Here is a 21636-nt window from a genome sequence, read left to right on the forward strand (position 1 = left end):
ACTAAACACAGATTATAAAATATTTGCAACGATAATGGCTAAACGATTGGAAACTATTGTCCCCTTTTTAATAGACACCGACCAGACAGGTTTCGTGAAAAACAGACAAACGCATGACAATGTGCGCCGGGCCCTATATGTTATTGATCAAATGACATCGATGGAATCAGTTGTACTTAGCTTGGATGCGGAAAAGGCGTTCGATTCTGTTGGTTGGGAATTTTTATTCCTAACTTTAAAACGGCTGGGTTTTGGGGAACAAGTAATCAGTTGTCTTAGGTCGTTATATAAAACACCTACAGCCAGAATTAAGGTAAATGGGGATCTGTCCAATACAGTTAAACTTGCGCGTGGCTGTCGACAAGGCTGCCCGCTGAGCCCAGCACTCTTTGCGCTCTTCATCGAACCATTGGCCCAAGCTATTAGAGGAAGTGAGGACATTACAGGAGTTTCTATATATAACTTTGATTATAAAATTTCACTATACGCAGACGATGTGTTGGTGACCATCACCAAACCGGAAAAAAGCATACCAGTATTAATATCCATTTTAAACAGGTTTGGCTCTCTCTCCGGTTATAGACTCAATTATCACAAAACGCAAATTCTTTCATTTCAGTATAACCCTAGTAAACAAGTTAAAGCACTACTAAAAGGTAATTGGAGGAATGACAAGATTAAATACCTGGGAGTTTGTATACCTAAAAACCTAGATGATATTTATAGGCAAAACTTTGTTCCCCTTGCAGGTGATATTAAAGCTGACTTGAACCGATGGTCCATCATGCCAATGAATTTATATAAAAGAATTGATTTAATAAAAATGATTATACTCCCCAGGTTTCTATACCTCTTTCTGGCTCTCCCAGTCGAGGTGAACACTAAACAATTTACCGAATGGAATAGATTAATCTCTAATTTTATTTGGAACCATCGGAGACCTAGAATAAAGTATGCTACACTTCAGTTGACTAAAATGGATGGAGGCATATCTCTACCATGCTTGGAAAATTATTACAAAGCTGCACAACTTAGAACATTGATTGCATGGTGTGACCCCGCGTACGATGCTAGGTGGAAAGAAATGGACCAAGCACAAATTCACATTCCTATCGCATCTATACTGGGGAATAAGGTATTATTGGCTTTTTATTTGGATAAAGTTTCTACTTGGACCAGAGTGCCACTAAAAGTATGGCTTGGTATACTTAAAAATAAAACTATTGAGAAGGATGCAAAGGTTTTACGGTGGCCGGCGTATGACACTGACTTTACTCCCGCAAAAACTGACGGTGGTTTTAAACACTGGTGTAGCATAGGCATCACCGCATATTGGTCATTAACATCAGGAGGTAACCTCTACTCTTTCGAACAACTTGTAAACAAATATGGTCTGGGGAAGACCGACTTTTTTCGATATCTTCAACTACGCCACTATCTTAACACAAGTATTTTAAATGAACGTGACAGACACCCAATAACTACTATCTTTGTGGACGCTTCAAGAGGCACACTCACCAAAAAATTGATCTCTAAAACATACTTAGCACTACACAGGATAAAAAACCTCACCACTACATACATCAAATTCAGATGGGAGAGGGAGGCGGGAATAAAACTTTCCAATGAAGACTGGTCAAACATATGTAAAACAGCGGCTACTACATCGAGCTCTGATTTATGGCGTGAATTCACATGGAAGAATACTATGCGTTTTTTCATTACACCAAGAATAAAGGAACTCCAAAGCAAAAACTCTGAATATGGTAAATGTTGGCGGAAATGTGGAAGTTCATCTGTGGGCCACTTCCATATCTTTTGGGAGTGTCCCAAGATCTCCTCTTTCTGGAGACATGTAGCAATGGTTTCTGAGAAGATTTTGTGTTTAAAATTAGAAGCAAGTTTTAATATGTTTTCCATCCATCCATTATCTTCCGCTTGTTCCGGGGTCGGGTCGCGGGGGCAGCAGCTTTAACAGGGAAGCCCAGACTTCCCTCTCCCCAGCCACTTCAACCAGCTCCTCCGGCGGGATCCCAAGGCGTTCCCAGGCCAGCCGAGAGACATAGTCTCTCCAGCGTGTCCTGGGTCGTCCCCGGGGCCTCCCGCCGGTGGGACATGCCCGGAACACCTCTCCAGGGAGGCGTCCGGGAGGCATCCGAACCAGGTGCCCGAGCCACCTCAGCTGGCTCCTCTCTACGCGGAGGAGTAGCGGCTCGACGCCGAGTCCCTCCCGGATGACCGAGCTTCTCACCCTATCTCTAAGGGAGAGCCCGGACACCCTGCGGAGGAAACTCATTTCGGCCGCTTGTATCCGGGATCTTAATATGTTTTATTTGGGTAATATCCCAAATGGTTTCACAAAACGAGACAGGTACCTCCTACAGATATTGCAAGCTGCAAGCAAGAAAACAATAACTCGAAAGTGGTTAAAAGAAATACCACCTACTGTCACGGAATGGATGGACATAATGCACGAGATTTACATTATGGAGCGAATGACTTTTTCCTTAAGAAACTCAGTCGAAAAATGTGATAGATACTGGGAGAAATGGAAACTTTTTCTAACTTAAGGATGGGATTCCTATCTTCACCCCTACAGACAAACCCTGGATGGCTCGCTTCTTTTTTTTTTTTTTTTTTTTTTTTTTTTCCTTTACTTTTCTTCTTCTTCCTAATTTATTGTATTTGTGTCGGTCATTTTGTTATGTTTGATGACTGCTGGAAACAAAAACGCAATAAAAAAACAGTGTAAAAAAAAAAAAACAAGTTAAAATGAGGCTCAGTAGTGTGTGTGGCCTCCGCGTGCCACACAAAGTATTTAATAAAAATATTTCATTCATTCAGATCTACGTTAGAGTTCCCTCTATTTTCTATTTATTTTGAGCAGTGTACATCAATTGTATGTAAGTGGTCTATACAGGGATCGTAAAGGAGAAAAATACAAAATTGTTAAATCACAACACATACTAAAGGTAGGCGAATTAGAGATTGTCATTTTTTTTTAAAGTATCTAATCCAAATTTGCATTTGTAATCACCATAGTAATCACCATTAATCAATCAGTCCATAATTTATAGCCAAATTTCTAGACCTTTATGGGGCCAAAGTGCCCATTTTACATTAAAAATTCACACAATATATATTAATACCAGAAAAAGTATGACTATTTAAATAATGAGAATCTCCTCTTAATTTAGATCTCACAAGTGAAGCCATGACTAATTCAGTTGTGTAAATGGCAACAAGTGGCTTCATAGCCATGTATTGTAAGGGCATTTAATGGTTTGTGATATTGATAAGACATTTACTGATACCTCAGGGCTTTGAAAGTGTAATTTCATTCCAATTATATGTAATGTCTAGTGTTGCAAATATATATATATATATATATATATATATATATATATATATATATATATATATATATATATGGCGGAAAACACAGACAAGACTGACAAAGCAGTTTCTGCTCTTGCACTCCTCTTTAAAAGAAACTGCTGTATTTTAAGCCAAAACAACTGTTGTGTTCAATAGAACAATATGTATATATGCTGCCATAGCAGACTCATGGCGCATTAAGCCCCCGAACTATTTTTAATTTGTCCATTTCACCCTGAAAACCCCCGTTTACAGACGTCACGCAACCGCTTTTGTTTCAACCTAGCCATAAAAAGATAAACAATTATATTTATTATTCGAAATGTCTCATTTTGAGCTTAGAATCATTAATTGATGTCTAATATTTAGTTTAAAAAAATAAAACGACTTAAAAAAATTATTCACTCGCATATTTTAAACTTTTAAACAAATTACGTCACAATGAAAAAATTGGCGTCTGTAAAAAAAGTCACGGATTTCTACCTCATAACTATCGCTTAATTGTAATTTTTTTTTTTGTTTTTTCACATTTTCTCCGATATGTTAGATAAATAATCGATCCAAACAAAGAAAAATTGAAAAATAACGTTTAAAAAGGTAACTATGTGAAAAAGAAAATCTCAACCACTCCTTGTTGTCTGCGATTTCTGCATCACGACCCTTGTTATATCGCCATGTTTCACCCATAAAACAAAATAAAAATCTGGCTGTGACCACTCACAGCTGTGTCTTGACACTTGGTGATACATGCTACATGGAGTTTTTGGATCGAAACAAGGTAAATACGCGATAATATCTCGTTAAAATTGTGGCGTCTTTAATTCTGCTCTCGCGTGCTCTCGCCTCAAGTTAGGGAATTGCTGTTTAAATTTTTTTTATTTTTTTTTTCAAATGCCCTCCTGTTCAAAATTTTTCTTCCCCCAGAAAATTGAGATTTTAAGCTTTCCAATGATGTATCACACATGCATATCGGACAATTTCTAAATTTAGCCAAATTGGGCGTCTCAGAGCGGAACTTCAAGTCACCTGAGTGTTTTCCGCCATATATATATATACACAGCTTCTAAGGTGGATTTTTTCCTAAAACAAGCCAGGTGAGAACCAGAAAAGGGCCAGGAGTAAAAGCACAACTGACTCGATGGCATGTTTTGCATGACACCGCCAGACAAGCGGAAGTATGTTTAAAGGAACATTGCATTATCATAAAGCTCGGCCACTCTGTTAAAAAAAAAAAAAAAAATCAGCCTGCATCCAGAACCAGGTTTGAGTACTGTTATCAAGGTAAGAGAACTTATCAACAACTTTGAGCATGAATACCAGAAAATCAGGGCAGTGTATTATACAAAGGAAAATCAGCTTTTGTAGGGCAATTACACAGGAGTGTGTATTATACACAAGAAATTACAGACTTCATTCTGTACATTACTTGGATTTGAACTTTTACTCCACCGTGATACCCAACTAACGCTGCTAATAAAAAGCTGTTTTCCAAAAGAGAAATAATGATGTACATGAATTGAAGGAGTAGTCAGCACATGCCAAATGTTACTATTATGTAACGTGTATTTGAAGGATAGCAGTAATCATTCACAGAATGAAAATTAGATGAAGTCATAATTGCAAAACTAACAGGCAGTTCAAGGTACAAGTATTTTCTTGACAGGGACAAAATTTCTTTAAATGAGTCAAAGCTGTGAGAAAGGTTAATAGCTGCTAGCGTTCAGCCGCTTAACATTGTAATGACCGGTCAGCTTGAAACCTATGGGGTTCAAAAAGGCCCAATTAAATACAAAAGTTCAATAACCTGATTGAAATCTCTCACACAGTTTAGCCCATTAGGTGAAACAGGTGCAACCAGCAGGTCATATACTGTATGTGCATACAGTGGTTGTGTAAAATAGGATAAACAAACAGGAAAGCCAGCTGCACCCAGTGAGAACTTCTCTACTGCTGGCTTTCAGAGAGGGGCTGCCCCTCCACCTCCAGGCCAACTCTCCTCAGTGATTCAGTGTACTTTTGCCTTCCCAGACTGACTATGTCTTCGAGCTCATCTGCGAGATCCTGCCTGCCACTTTCAATCATGGCTGCCGTCAATCGTGACACCGCCCCAGGTCCGGCCCTTTTCTGTTCTCGGGCCCATTGGAAGAGCATCTCCAGCACCAGAGCTCCAAGATTGTCCCTGGAGAGAAGAGTGACTTAATCACAGTACTGGTATATTTCACTTCTTAAATCAATGAATGCACTGAACTGAACTGTTTCAAGTAATTGTTGTAACTACGAGTGAAATAAAATGTGTGTGTGATACACACGCACACCATGGGGCAGCTTTGAATCTCATGACACACACAATAAAGGTGTTCTATTTTATTCTATTCTATTCTAACACTGAATTGGAGTGCCACTTAGTAATTAATGCACCCTGTTTATAAATTTATGACAATTTGTCATTTGAGGTGCTGAATGATTTTGTAAATATTAAGCGTGCTAAATACATTAAAACAACAAAACAAAAAAAACTTAAAATACCTCAAATAGGACTGCAACTAACAATTATTTTTTATAATTGATTAATAGGACAACTTAAATGATTAATCGATTAATTGGATGAATGTCACTTTTTTCAATTACCTTCACGATTTAACTTGAAGTTGTTTTAGTCATGTTGTAAGTAACCATGAAGACAAAACGGATGACTAGTTACTTCAATATTTTATTACACCTTCCTGACGTAACTGTACCGTAGTCTACAACTGTACTGTTTTAAGCACATGAAACCTGTTAATGTTTTTAATAAAGGTTCTGAGTATAAAACTAAAATAATTTCTTAGTACACAAATCAGAAAAAGGCCTGTTCAAATAAAAAAAGTGCTACTGACTGACATTTTTTTTTTCTCTTGTGGGCAAAGCGTTGATATAAATTGTGTCAATGACTCATTTATTTTCTTTGAACAAACTAAACAACAGAATCGAAAGGGGAGAAGGCAGACTGTAATGAACAACAGTTATTCATAAATACAATCCAAATTCAATTTCAAAGCAAACTATTTTGAATGACAATTTTCAGGTTGCACTTGTATTGAAAGGGGTCTAAGCTGTTAATAAATGGGTTTATGTGTGGTTTCTTTATAAAAAGAAAATGAGACAACTTCACTATCTAAAAACAACTCATGTGCTATCATGCTTCTTCAAAGCACAGTACAAACGGACACTAATTAGCATAATCGGTAACTAGTTTAGCGCTCAGTGCTAAGTAGTAACATCTCATCAACAATGAATACAAACACTACAATTGGCTTCATTTACTCACTTCTGACGAGGGCACACTGGATCTAACAACACAAAAAAAACAATCTAACTCTCGACACTTCATAATATTACTGATTCAGCAACCCAACAGCAGCAGTTGCAGCAGTTGCAGCAGTAAACTCTCTCTTGCTCGACTCACTGGGGCGCGAGCGCAGCCTCACATTCCACACAAAGAAGGACCCAAACAGGACTGCTTATTGTTGCCAACAAAATTGGATTATCAAATTAGTTGGCTACCAATTCATTAATCGATGTAATCGATTAATTGTTGCAGCCTTAACCTCTAAATTACATGCATTCTTAAATCTATCAAATATAAAAATAACATAAACCACCAAGAAAGCCATAGGATCAAAGCTGTCTCTTTTATTTGTACGCCTGCAGGATGTGTCATGCAAGCATGAGGCACAAGCAGAGGGGGTAGAGGGGAGGGGAGATGAGCATCAGCCTATGTGTGTAATCTCCTGCAATGTCCCAGATGGCTTAGCAGCCTCTAACAGCGCAGATTAAAACAATCAAAATTCTCTACCATTTCTCTCCCACTGCAGTCACGTTATATCTCACTCACGTTTTGGCCTCTTTTAGCAAAAACGCACGCCATCATTTGGTATTTTACATGTTAGTCCAGACACTTTTAAAAGAAGTCAAATTGTTTAACTTCATTATAATTCCATATTTTAAATGTGAACTTTTGTCATATTTGAGATCTGTCATCATTAATACTTTACTGTATTCGGTCTTTCCTTTCGATTTATTATGTGATTCAACAAAAACGTATTTACAATGTAGGATTTTTGTTTGTTTGCCAATACAAACCTGTATTTGTATTGAATGCGGTCTAACTCATGGTAGCTTAATCCAAGATTGATGCCAATCATGCGCCAATCCTGTCCAATTTGGAGGGAGATGGATAGAAGATTGGCTTCCGTCAGGTAACCGCTCTCAGGATCACCGAGGTTTAGAGGAGGAAGCTGGAATTCTTCAATTATGTACTTGTTATCAGCATCTAGCGCCTAGCAAAACAGTAGAGAGGAAAAAAGATGAATGTACTGTTTGAGAAGAAGAGCATAAAAAATTGTAAATAATATCTCCAGCATTCGAAGCAACATGTAACAACAGTACACAAAACGTTCACATTATTTAAATGAAACTGAATCATTCACTTCACCATCCACATCATTAAAGTAAAACAACCAATACTAGAGGTATATGAATCACACTAGAGTATTAGAGTTAGTGCTCAACTTACAGGAAGTCTCAGCGGTAAAGTTGCAAGCCACTGGCTTTCATGACCTTTCCTCTTCCTCACTACTTCCTCTGGCAAACCACTGGGAATCCCCCCTCTATAAAATGAGACCTGCAACAGATGGAGTATAAAGGGTTCATTTTTAGGTTGATAATTTAAATGAACTTAGAAAGTATTTTAAAAATGTGTCTAAAAAGAAATGATTTACTAAAGTGTAGTGTGGAAAAGGAAGTCATAAACGAGAGAGAAAAGTACTTATTAATACGCTTTAGGACTGAAAGTTTGCTTTATAAAGTTATGAAATGATAAATATGATATGAAAAGTGTAAATATCAAGCCACTATGGTTTATTGGCTGTTATGAAAACTGTCTTACTTCTCCTCGCACTGGACCCTGAAGGCCCTTTGCAGGAGAGATGTACACTTCCTTCAGATTCTTCAGACTGGAATAAAACACAAAACACAGTCTTCCCCCAACACAGTCGGGTCTGTCTGGTGAGAGTATGAAACCAACATCTTACCACCACATGCAAAGCCATCACAGGTCAATTATTTCACAAAATACACATAAAAAAGTGAACAAAGAAAATACTGACTTGTGATAAACTTGATAAAATAGGAACTCTGACCTGTGCAGATATCTAAGCCTCTCTCAAAGCCGGCAAAGAACTGTTCGCCTTCCAGAAGGTCACAAAGGTCGGAAGGCTGGGGTCCATCATACTGTTCGGATAGTGACTTCACTCTGTCATCCACCTTGTAGGCAACCAACACAAAAAAGCACTGTAAGTACAATGACTGACAGTCTGACACCCAAGATAAAATATAAAACACATTTTAGATTTGACAGAAATGAAGGCCACACTCACTGTTCATTGTGTAGTGATTTGTTTTTATCAGTTTTTTAGTGTTAACAAAATGGAAGGAGTGTATTATGCAATACATAGTGAACACCTAAATGAGGAATTAAGTAAATTAAAGAAGTGAATGGATATTAATAGATTATCATTTAATAATAAGAATAAATAAAATAATGAATAAATGAATAAAATAAGACAAAAGTCTTTAGTAACATTATTCATAAGTCAGAATTACTGATAATGATAGATGGGGTCCCAATCGGTAATGTGCATGAAATAAAATTTTTAGGAGTTATTATAGATAGTAAATTATCATGGAAAGCACACATCAGACACACTAAAACCACAATCTCAAAAAGCCTCTCACTAATAAATAACGTTAAATTATACCTTGATGACAGTGCACTACGTACCTAATACTGTTCCCTGGTGCTCCCATGTCTTACATATTGCATTGAGGTGTGGTGAAACAGTTATAAATTAATAAATTAAAATAAATTAATCCATTAGTCACATTGCAGAACCGAGCGGTACAGAACATACCTACATACATAAAGTTGGATTTCTTGATCACATTCATCACCTGTTTGCTCACTCAAAACTATTTAAAATGGAAGCTCTTGTAAAATATCATACAACTATAATGTTGTTTAAAGCATACAATAAACTACTGCCATCTAATATATAAAACCTTTTTAAGATCCAGGAGAGTACGCATAATCTGCAAGGCTCTGGAGATTTCATTTGACCCAGATTTCGAACAACTCTCAAACGTTTTTGTGTGTCTGTATGTGGAGTGAAACTGTGGAACAATTTTGACAAAAACTCTTCAAGCACTGTCAAAATATCCAAACATTTAAAGCTGTAATGTGAAGTAAGTTCATAACATGCCAAATAGGGTCACAATTAAAGTAATTAAACACTGTCCAACAAATAAAGCATGAAAAAAAAATAATTTATATATTGTATATTTGACAAAATAATCGCGTTTCCGAAGTTCGAGCCTGAAAGGGGACGAACCCGGAAGTGATACGTCACACCGAGAACAGCGATGGGAGCGCTCCATACGGCCGCCCTACAAAGCCCTTCAAACAATGCTTCAAACAGCGATATAAGTGACAGATTAAGCGCAAGTGAGGAGACCCAAGTTTTCGAAGAGTTGGAGGAAGAGGAGGAGGTTGGAATTTTATGTTGGATCGTACATGTATTAGCCAGACGCTTATCAGGATGCAAACAATGTGCCCAGACTACCTGACATCGAACAGAGACAAGACCCATCGAGATTACAAGATTGGTAAGATATAGGCTGTTATTATTTTCATGATTTGAAGATGCAGGCATTTGCACATAATTTTATGTTTTTGTCTATCTGATGACATTGTTTAAAAAAATAATAATCAGACTGCATGTTCATTTTGGCAGATCCGGCAGCGCTCATGCATATAAAATAATAATATAAAAACGTTGGGGGGGAGAGAAGGAGATGAGTCGTTGATGGCTTTCTCCACTTTATTGTGGCAACAATAAGAAAACAAAATAATAGCGGACTGCCGCCACATTCGACCGCGAAATTTTGCTTCTAGCTCATCTACGCCTCGCCTCGCACTACCAGCTACTACTACTTCCAGTCCCAGCGTCTCTTAAACGGATCATGCATAGTGTCTTGTTATGAGCGTTTTGTTGACAAAGGTATCGAACACACGACGTGCTAACAACTTTGTTTCTTTATTAACACATGGAGCTAACAGTAGCTGGGGCTTTCGGCAGTAAGTGGCGTCTAATGGCGTGAGGAAATGTAGTTCTATTTCATCCCTGCTGACCGCCAGAGGCGATGCTGAAAGCACTGAATGATCCCTTCGCGCATGCGCAGTGCGAGTATTAATACCAAAGAAGTCACCTGTGACCCCAGGTTGACCCCCTGCCAGGGTATAGGTTCCGGCGTCAACCTAGTACCAGCCCCTTTTTTCTTCTCGCGTGGCAGTTGCTAATTGTGTCGCGGATAGCCTTGTTTGACTTTGTGTCGGAGCTGCGGGTTCGCCCTCCTAAGGCTGCGTTACTTTATTGGCAATCGGGAAGTCTAGGGCTTTTGTTTTTTTTCCGGACTTGGGACTACTGACGACCCGTGCCGGTGACGGCTTTGTGCGCGACTCCCGGCCGGCGGCGTCTGTGTTGGGTGAGTGATCCCAGCTGGCTCGCTGTTTGCGTGGCCGCCGGCTCCGTTCGCCCGTTTGGTTTTTCCCTCCGGCGTGTTGCTGGCGTCGGCGCTCACGACCGCCGCGTCGGCTTCCATGCCGCCCTGTTTGGCTGTGCGCGGACATTCGCCGTGTGGCGTCAGTTTTCCGCCGCTTGTGGGCGATCGGTGCCTGGCCTTATTGTGGTCTGCCTTTTCGCCGGCCTACCTGTGGTGGGCCTCTTTGCTAGCGTACCTGGGGTTAGCTTTTTCTTCACTAGCATACCTGTGGTTGGCCTTTTTGCTAGCCTGCCTGCAATTAGCCTTTTTCGCTAGCTTGCCTGCGCTTGCCGTGTAGGTGCCGTTCGCGCCAACTTCCCTCAGCTTGCTGTTATCGCGGTCGCGTCACTATGGAGGGCTCTCACTGCTGTGTTGCCTGCGGTTCCCTCCTTGGGCCGTCCGACACCCTGGACCGGTGTGCGGCTTGCCGTGGCCTGTCTGACGATCCATGCGGGGGGTTTGCGAATGTTTGTTGGCCCCCCCCGTCGTGCTCGGGGGCCCGTCCGCGTCAGGGACGCGGCCCCCTTCTGGGCTTAGGCGCTCGAAGCGCCGTGGTCCTTCGGCTCCTCCGTCCGGCCCCCGTCCAAAGAGAGCGAAGGTTGACGAGCTGCTTGCCTCTGATGTTGAGCGGCTGCGCAGGGAGGTGGCGGAGTTGCGGTCTCTCTTGGGTGACCGTCCCCTGGGTGCTTCCCTGTTCCACGATGACGTGGGTGAGTCGGCGTTTGTGTCTTCGGAGCTCGGCTCCTCGTCCTCTGCGCTGGGCTCGTCAGCGGACTCCCCTGACGCTTCCATGCTGGCGGTGCTGCGCGGCGCGTTGGCGCGTCTACAGCTGGACTCGCCTCAACGGCCCGCTTCGGCGCCGGCGAGCGCATTTTTTCGGCACCAGCGGTCCGCCTCGAATTTTTCGGTCCCTGCTTCGGCCGACTTTGTTAGGGAACTCCATGCGGGCTGGAGGGATCCAGCGGCTCTCTCTCGTCTTTCGGCCGATGGTCGTGCTCTGGCGGCCATGCATGATCCGGCCGCTGTGGGCCTGGACCGCATGCCGGGTGTTGAGCCCGCCATTGCATCCCTCATCGTGTCCCCTGAGGAGTCTCTCTGCCCGGTTGTGAGGTGCCCTCAGCCTCAGTGTCGTCTGACGGACGAGCTCCTTCTCCGGGCCTATGGTGCCGGTGTGCGTGCTGGGCGCATCGGTAATTCCATGGCTCACCTTTTGTTGGCCCTCTCGGCGTCTTTGCCCGAGAGTGGTGCTGACGCCTCTGCCGTGGGCTTCAGCGACGCGGCGTTGCACGCGTTCGCCCTGGTGACGAGGGAGCTCGGGCGGATGATGTCCTATCTTGTGCAGGCTCGTCGTCAGGTGTGGCTTGCTCAGTCCCCCCTGACTGAGGCTGCCCGGAGGACGCTCCGTAGCGTTCCGGTTGAACCCGGACATCTTTTTGGCTCGGCAGCGGTGTCTGCCTTGGAGAGGACTATTTCGGCCCGTACGACCAGGCAACAGCTGTCGGGCCTGCGTCGGGGCTCCGCTCCTGCAGGTGGGCCGGGGGCTCCCTCTGCTGGTTTTCGTTCTCGTCGTGCGGCGCGCCTTTCCCCAGATGGGGGCTATGGTCCCCAGCCAGCCTCCCGGCATTCAGCCGATTCCTTTCGTGACCCCGCCCGCTTGCCTCCACGTCGGGCGCAGACGGGGCTTCCCGCCCGCCAGCCCCCCAGGGCCCGTCGGGGCCGGAGGGGCAGGGACTGAGGCCGTTGGGCCGGCCGGCGGATTTTTTTCCAACCAGCAGCTCAGGTACTGGGCTGCTCGAGTTTCGGACCCCTGGGTGATATCCACCTTGACCCATGGGTACGTGCTCCAGTTCCGACGCCGGCCCCCTGTGTCCCGCCGGGTCCGGGTGACTACTGTCTCGGACCCGGCGAGGGCTCTGGCTCTGGGCCGGGAGTTGTCTTCTCTCCTGGCCATCGGGGCCATCGAGCCTGTGGATCCCCGGGCTTGCCCCCGGGGTTTTTACTCGACTTACTTTCTGGTTCCGAAGAAGACCGGTGGTTTTCGTCCGGTTCTGGATTTGCGGGGCCTCAATCGGTACCTGAAAGTCCTTCCGTTCCGGATGTTGACCGTCGCGGATGTATTGCGGGTGGTCGCCCAGGGGGAGTGGTTCACCTCTGTGGACTTGAAGGACGCCTACTTTCACGTGCCGGTCGCTCCTCACCAAAGGCGGTTTCTCCGCTTCGCCTACAGGGGTCGCCACTGGCAGTTCAGGGTGCTCCCCTTTGGGCTCTCCCTTTCCCCGAGGGTATTCACCCGTGTTGTGCGGGCTGGTCTGGCTCCCCTCCAGTCGGAGGGCATGAAGATTCTGCCCTACCTCGACGACTGGCTGTTGTGTGCGCCGTCACGCGCTCAGGCGTGCGGCGATACGGCTGTCCTTCTTGCCCACGTGGCTCGCTTGGGCATCAGGGTGAATTTGGGGAAGTCGTGTCTGGTTCCTTCCCAGCAGGCGACCTTCCTTGGGGTGTCTCTGGACTCGGTGGCCATGTTGGCTCGTCCGTCGTGCCGTCGGGTGGAGGCCGCTCTTCGCCTCCTCTCGCATTTTCGGATGGGTCAGGTGCGTCCGTATCTGACCTTTTCTGCGTCAAGGTGGTGCGCGCGATTTGGAGGGTTTTCGGCCGAGCCGAGGTGGACCTCTTCGCCTCCCAGGAGTCGGCCCATTGCCCTCTCTGGTTTTCCCTGGGGGAGCGCTCTAGCCCTCTTGGTCAGGACGCGCTGGCCCACCCTTGGCCGAGGGTCCTGCTCTACGCCTTCCCGCCGCTCCCTCTGATCTGGCTGACGCTTCGGAGGGTGTTTCTGGAGGGGCACTCGTTGCTGCTGGTGGCCCCCTTCTGGCCGGCTCGCCTATGGTTTCCCCTACTGCGCAGCCTGTGTACCGGCAAGCCTTGGTGCCTCCCCGAGAGGTGGGATCTACTGTCCCAGTTGGGGGGCCAGTTATGGCATCCCGATCCTCGCCGTCTCCGCCTGCACGTCTGGCCGTTGAGAGGACCGACTCGCTGTTTGACGCCTGCTCGGGTTCAGTCAGGCGGACGCTTTTGAACGCCCGGGCGCCCTCCACCCGGCTGCAGTACGCTGGTCGGTGGAGGTTGTTTGTGAAGTGGTGCGGGGACCGTGGGGATGACCCGGTGAGTTGTTCTGTCCCCACTGTTCTGGATTTCTTGCAGTCCCTCCTTGATATGGGTCGCTCTCCGTCCACCCTCAAGGTCTACGTCGCCGCCATCTCTGCTCATCACGCCAAGGTCTCTGGTGGATCTGTGGGGAGCCACGGCCTTGTCTCTACGTTCCTCAAGTGGGCTCTGAGGCTCCACCCCCGCAGGTGTCCTCGCGCCCCGGTCTGGGATCTGCAGTTGGTACTTGACAGCTTGTGCCGCCCCCCCTTCGAGCCTCTGGCTGCGGCCGAGCCTCAGTGGGTCGTCCGCAAGGCAGCGTTCCTGCTGGCCATTGCCTCTGCTAAGCGGGTCAGCGAACTGCACGCGCTCTCGGTTAGCCCGTTGTGCATGTTTTGGCACCCCGGGGGTTCGGGTGTCACACTGTGGCCTAACATTGCGTTTGTGCCCAAGGTGTTGGCTGGCTCCCGTTGCAATCGTCCCTTACGCCTTGCTCGTTACCGCCCCCCGCCTGGGGAGGGTGGGAGCAGACGGGAGCTGTTGTGCCCGGTGAGGGCCCTGAGGCTTTATGTGGACTCTACGGCAAGTTTTCGTAGGTCGTCCCAACTTTTTGTCTGCTACGGGGCTCGTGGCCGGGGCTCTGCCCTCTCCAAGCAGCGCCTCTCTCATTGGGTCGTGGATACTATTTCTTACTCCTATCGGATGGCTCATCGCCCCCTGCCGTCGGGTGTACGCTGTCACTCTACCAGGGGCGTTGCCACGTCCTGGCTGCCCTGAAAGGGGTGCCCCTGGGGGACATCTGTGCCGCTGCCTCATGGTCGGCGCCTGGCACCTTCTTCAGGTTCTACTGTTTGGACGTCACCTCTCCCCACCCGCTGGGTGCGGTCTTCGGCTCTGAAGGGGCTTCCCTGTGAGGTTTGTGTCTGGTTCTTCGTGACCCCGCTGGTATTGGTCATTCAGTGCTTTCAGCACCGCCTCTGGCGGTCATTCGGGATACATAGAACCGTAGTTACATAAGTAACTTTCGTTTTTTCACACAAGCGAACGGATTACAAAGCACCACTTCAGTGGTGCCCCGAGACTACATTTCCCATGATTCACTGCGAGAATTGAGCCGCTCTCTGATTCGCTGCGAGATTGACTCAATGCCAACACTCTTGCTGTCACCTGTCAGCGGCTCTCGCGAAACATAAACTAGAAGGCTATCAAGCGATCACCGTGAAAGAAACGCCGCTACAAATGCAATGCAATGCTTGAAGCATGAAGGTGGAAATATATAATACAAATACAAATAAATGTGCACACACTCACCGGCGGTGTAAACCTGCCACTGTCAACGCTCTGGGAGGTCGCATTTCACAGCATTCTGCCGCGGTCCTCCTCGCCATTCACGCTCGTTTGCATTTGATCGCTAGTCTGATACACTCCCGCTTTTTCGGTGAGGTTTTTTGTGTTTATTTGTTATTGGATCGTTTTTGTTCACCAATGTAAATAAGAGCACTGAAGCAATAGGTGTAAGTCGCCATTTCTGTTCAACCCGTTTTCTCCTGTTTTGTTTAGCGTAAGAAGCTAGGTTAGTGGCAGTCTTTTCTTTGTTCTTTTTCATGATCAGGGTTTAGTTAGCGGGTGGGGTTCAAGTGTAGATTCCTTTTGTTTGTTGTTTTGGCCTGGGCTTACCCTGAAGCCGCGCTTCATCCACATTTTGTACATATTCATTGCGAGTTTGATTGTTGTGTAAATAAATTTGTGCCACTTGTGAAATTATGTGGCTCGTTTTATGTTACGCCCTTTGCGAGCCGTCCTTGGGACGTAACACTAGCGAACACAACAACAACTATGCCACGACTATTGCCACGAGTTGGCTTTCGGCTAACGTCGCTAGCTTCTACTGTACATTCCACAACAGTTGGCAGCTCTGCTTTGACAAAGTCATCAGTCATCTATCCAAAAATCACACTTACTTTTTGGCAAATACTTGATCATAAGCAGACCGGTTAAGGAAGCAGGCATCTTCGAAGTGTTTGCAGCAGAGAAGACTACTCGATGATGCCGTGAAATTCATTCGCTTCGTGCAAACGAAAGATGTCCATTTACGTGCCCTGCTATCCTTTGGCCACCCATACAATTTTTCGTTTGAGTGAGAACAAAACATCGCCACACAACGCCGTGGCATCTTACCGAGAAGCAATGCAACAAACAATACTGTTCTATGGCGGACTTCCCTCGCACTTCCCGGTGTGGCGTAATTTCCGATGATTTCCGAAGATTGCCAAAGAAAAGCATTTTCGTTGTCAAGGGCGTTGCTATGGGTTAAACAAAGAATCTGGAAGGGTTGCGTTAAAAAAAATAATGAAAATATGCTTATAATTGTTCAGCCATTGATATTATTCAAAAACATGGTTGGCCAACCTTAGTTCACATTTCCCCTTTAAATTGTAGGATAAAGACATTTCTGTTTCTTGTGTATGCTTGAAATAAAAAGCTTCATCATCATCATCATCAATACAGACATAAAAACCAACCTTGTTAGCTGGCAAACACTGCAGCAAGACTTGCGCAGGATCCGTTTTCCGCTGCAGGGCCATGAACTGGACTTTAAACTGTTTTAGCTTTTGGTACACCTTTCTCACCATACCACTAACACAGCTTTGAGTCTTGTACCAGAGCCAGTACCTGTGATAACATGCAAAACACAAGGGTATAACACTTTTACATTACCAGTATTTATTGTGCATATTGACACTACTTACCAGGAAAAATGTGTAATGTAGAAAATTGCATACAAATGGGTGACATAGAGGGACACTTGGGACGTGATGTCTGTCCAGGTTTGGGCCGTGGGGTCTCCGTGCAGCAGATACAAACATGATTCATCAACTGTGTGACCTGGAGACAGAACCAACTTAAGTATTGAAAATGGATACTGCACAAAGACAATTAATTAATGTGTTTCATTTTAACCATGGTTTGTTTACAATGGATAATAATGTAGAGGTTTTCTGGGTGTTGGTAATTAAATTTAATTATAAAAGCAAACAAACAGAGTAGATTGTACCTGTAACGCCTGGTGGCAATGGGACCTGAACTTTGATTGGTTGTAGGAAGTGTATGCTGGGAGTTTGTGAGAGGCAGAGAAGAGGACTGACACTTGCCTCTGGATCCCCGCACAGTGCTTGTACCTCTGGCACAGACACCTGCAGCACCTATGATGGCAAGCCTCCCTTAAATTAGTGAGTTCATAAAGTATTCACAATGCTTCACTTTTTCCACATTTTGTTAGTTTGACTTTTGTCCCTCCTGTTATGACAAGACAGAAAAAAAAAATTTTTTTAAATGTGGCATGAATATTTTACCGCTGTGGTTCGCAAACATTTGACATGAAGTCCCACTTAATTAAAAAAAACCAAAAAACTCTTAGCTCCCAAATTACCAGCATCATGACGAACACTAAAATGCATTAGGCAGAGATCACATTCCAAAAAAGTATTTTAATAATAATTGTATGCCATTATAATATGGTGCACTCTGAACATTAATACTGCACGCAAATAATTACTCTTCTTTTTTACAATACTGTCCAATGTCATTAGGCAAACGATGGGCAAATACTAATGGAGCGCACATCTTTTCAAACAATACTTAAAACGAAACTGGAAAAAAATGTGACAAACTTTGAAGTATACAGTAAAACCATGTCCATATATCTTGGCAACATGTGTTCAGTATAGAAAACACTATCTCTGACTACCTGTAAAGTTATAGTGCGGGTTTGATTGGTAGAGTCTGGAGGGAAGACAAGTTTGACTCCCGGGTCAGCGCTGGACACTAAAAGAGCTCCCTCTGGTGAAAGTGAACAGCTGTCCCTCACTGGACGGGCCACCACAATAAACCAGGAGAACTGGTTCACGGAACAGCAGGCCAGCTACAGGCAGGCAACAGATCTTACTGTAACAGATCCTATAATATGCTTGCGGTGAAATATGTAAATTCATGTAATATTAATTACCCTGACTGGACGCCCAAGGGAGTGAATGCTGTCTCTCTCATTTCCTTTCCGGAGAGAAGTGGGTAAAGTGCTCCACGAGTTCCCATCATACTTCCGTATAACAACCTCCTTCCATTTTTTACGGTGATGTCCTATGCACACCTCTACTGGCTGGAAGGACAGTTTTGACTTTAGATGAAGCGGATTTTGCTGCAAAGAAATTGTATTTCAGGCACAGCACCTTATAAAATGTAATTCCATGAGGTCGAAGTTCCAGTGGACGTCGGAGGAGAATGTCATGCTCCTCGAGCAACACCCACTTTCGCTTTGGTCTCCTCTCGCCCCACTCGATAGTCGTCGGTGTCTTTAGGCACCCCGGGGGAAACAGCAGCTGCATCCCCCCTGGGAGAAACACATGACACCCAGCAGACGTAACACTAAAACTGAATTGACAAAAGAACCAAATTGCGTTTATTGTCACATTTACAAGAATGTGAGAAGCAAAATCATAAAATAACAACTGAATAAAGAGTACTTATGTTGATTGAATAGGAGATGCAACTCGGGAATATTTGGGACTGCTTCATCTGTTGAGAAAAATTCAAATGAGAGTGAACACATTTAAATAAAGCATCTACTAACAACACATTATGTAGGGGCACTACCGTATCCCCCATTTGTTTTCCCTTACCAGGTGCTGGGGGAAGAGGGAGAGGAGTTAGCGGTTGCCCCAAAGGATTGTCACGAACATCGATTTTCAGCAGAGGCAGTTGCTTCAGATTAGGTGGGATGAAGCGGAGATCATTGCTGAAGATGAGAAGCTCCCTCAGGGAATGGAGCAAACCTGAGCACCAGGAAGTACAAGTGATTTATTTGGTTATCATTTTCATTTGTGGCACACAAACATTATGGACGCACCAATTCATGACTCATACCCATGGTCTCTGGTAGCCTCTTCAGCTTGTTGTGGCACAGTTCCAGTTTAACAAGCTCTCCCAAAAACCCAATTTCATTTGGCAGGTCCTCTAGGAGGTTATTGGAAACATCCAGTGTCTGCAGTTCTTTTAGCTGCCCAAAGCTCGAAGGGAGGGCAACCAGCTTGTTTCCACTGAGTGAGAGATAGGTGAGGCTGGACAACTGGCCTATATCGGGGGAGAGCTCTGAGAGGTGGTTGTGACAGAGAACCAAGGAAGACAACGCAGGTAAACTGAGGAGACACAATGGAAGGACGGAGAGGTGGTTGAAGGAGAGATCCAGATGCGCCAGAAGAGAGAGGGAGACAAGGGATGTGGGCAGAGTGGTGAGAAACCCAGGCAAGGAGTTTCCTTGAGTGTCGTAAAAACGGTGCCCTTAAATCAAAGAGAAAAAAAAAAAACAATTAAAAAAAAAAAAATTAAAAGGAGGGGAAAGAACGCAAACAGGGATTACAATTATTGCATATTTTATACAAGGAAATGCATTTCATTGAGCAGATGTTAATGTAAAAATACTTGTTGTTCACAGTGCGACCAACCGTTATATAAAATGCCTTTGATCATGAAAATGAGCTGGAGCCTATCACATCTGGTTTTGATTTGTTAGTCAATCACAGGATTGATGAATGAAATTTCAAGTCAAAACATTTAGTCTTCAGTTAAACTAACATGCATATCTCTGTAATGCAGACAAAAGACTTGAGCTATTTTAAAAATGATTGTACTGTATCCAAAAAAAAAAAGTTTGGTCCATATGCATTTTTTCTGTTAAAAATGGTAAGTGAGATGATACTGTTACAAAAACAGGCACTAAAGAGACTGCTCTTCCTGATTTGAGTTTTTGTTTTATTTAGTTGGATTATACAAGAGTTTTCTTTGTCTGAATCAGAAGTTTTGTTTTGATTCTATCCACGGTTAAAACACAGGTTTTAGTTTGACCGTGAAACGAATCAATCCACTTTACATTCATTTATTTAAAAAAAAAAAAAAAAAAAAAAAAAACATTGTATTGTCCTGTAGAAGTGCGCAGAAAGTACCTCGAATGGCAAGGGAGCGTAGCTCTGTCAAATGTGGGAGTACAACTAGTGCACCATCAAGTGCGTGTTTATCCTCAGAACCAAGTCTCAGGTACTGGAGCCTCCTGAGCTGTCCTGGAATAGAACTCCAAAGCAGTGGCAGTACAGATGCTCCTCCCTGGTAGACATCCAAGGTGAGCCTGGTATCAGTCAACACAGCTGAGAGCTCAACAGAGGCGGGTAAAGGTGGTGTGAGACACATCACTGAAAACGACGATGATGAACATGCACTGTTTGAGGAAGAAAGGCTCGATATGGAAGGTTTGCATGTGTCCATAAAGCAGGAAGTCGAAACATCTTCGTCGCTTTGTGTTTGTACTTGGTTTATCCTCTCTGATTCCAGCTGCTCATTGGACTGTATTTTGCCGTCCTTCTCTAAAGATTCCCAGAAGTCTGCTTCTTCACATTTGGATGTAGGTATCACTACAACATCTTCGGCTGCTTTATCTTCATCTTCATTGTTGGTGTTTTCTGCTTGGAAGCTTTTCTCCATTGAAAACAATACACTTCACTTGACAGTGAGCACAGTGTAGTTATATATCCGAAATGTCTTTTCTGCTTCAAGTACTACATGTTGACGTGGAATAGGTCCGTGCATGTTTAAAATCAATCAGTAAAAAAAAAAAAAAGCGAACAAAAGATAACACTGAAGATACAATACATTATACCTTTCTTGAGATTAGCTTATGATAGCCATAGTGCTCCTCAGTGCTCCTAACTTCGAAATTTAACATTGAGTTATGTTTAACGATGGACAACAAAACTCCGATTCGGCTCGGGGTTTTGTTATGTTAGTAAAGTTTATAACCTATTTAGTAACATTACCCGGGCTGAGCGTCTCTCCTTTCAGACTTCCTCAAACTCAACTGGGCTGGCTCAAAAAGTGAAACGTCTTACGTCACTGTTAATGTGTGCTTATTTTATATACCACGGAATGGCGGAAGAGGCATTGAGCAATGTTTTTTGCATTTGAACGCTACAATCACCGCCCCTCTGGCTCTTTTTGATTATTATAACGAACGCCTCCTGGCGGACACGGCTTAAATTTCAACCGAAGGCGCGACATCGCTGCTTTGAGCAACTTGTTGATTTATTGTTATCACCCAACAGGGGACGCTGTTTCTTGCCCTTGTTATCTGTCGATTCGGGGTCACGTAAAGTAGTTCTGCTGTTTAATGCTGTTCTCTCTCTTTGATTCGACTTGCGCCACAAGTCATTCTGTATTCCTTAATTATCTTAAAGCATCATGTAAGCATACGTTAACTTTCTGTAAGCTAGCGTTACTATAGTATGACCATACGTCTACTCAACATATAGCACTGCCCAGAATTAATATTATATTAATATAATATATTATATATATTATATCTATATAATATATTGTAGCGGATGAATGTTGTTGAGTCTGCTTAGCTCGTTGAGTCGACGTGTTGCCGTGTTCGGC

General features: G+C 44.2%; 1 protein-coding gene across 1 annotated transcript; it reads right to left on the reverse strand.

The window, feature by feature from the left end:
- Positions 1-3426: 3426 nt before the first annotated feature.
- On the reverse strand, positions 3427-21058 carry pidd1 (p53-induced death domain protein 1). Its single transcript, XM_057835687.1, has 15 exons — positions 20154-21058; positions 19078-19491; positions 18834-18986; positions 18678-18729; positions 18384-18585; positions 18164-18313; positions 17906-18079; positions 17213-17360; positions 16908-17043; positions 16680-16830; positions 8559-8682; positions 8306-8421; positions 7934-8041; positions 7501-7697; positions 3427-5557 (listed from the first exon to the last, which is right to left on the reverse strand). Exons 1-15 carry the CDS (start codon positions 20683-20685, stop codon positions 5323-5325), a joined length of 2892 nt encoding a protein of 963 aa, XP_057691670.1. The 5' UTR covers positions 20686-21058; the 3' UTR covers positions 3427-5322.
- Positions 21059-21636: the final 578 nt, after the last annotated feature.

Source organism: Corythoichthys intestinalis, chromosome 5 (genome assembly GCF_030265065.1).
Source record: "Corythoichthys intestinalis isolate RoL2023-P3 chromosome 5, ASM3026506v1, whole genome shotgun sequence".
Taxonomy (NCBI): domain Eukaryota; kingdom Metazoa; phylum Chordata; class Actinopteri; order Syngnathiformes; family Syngnathidae; genus Corythoichthys; species Corythoichthys intestinalis.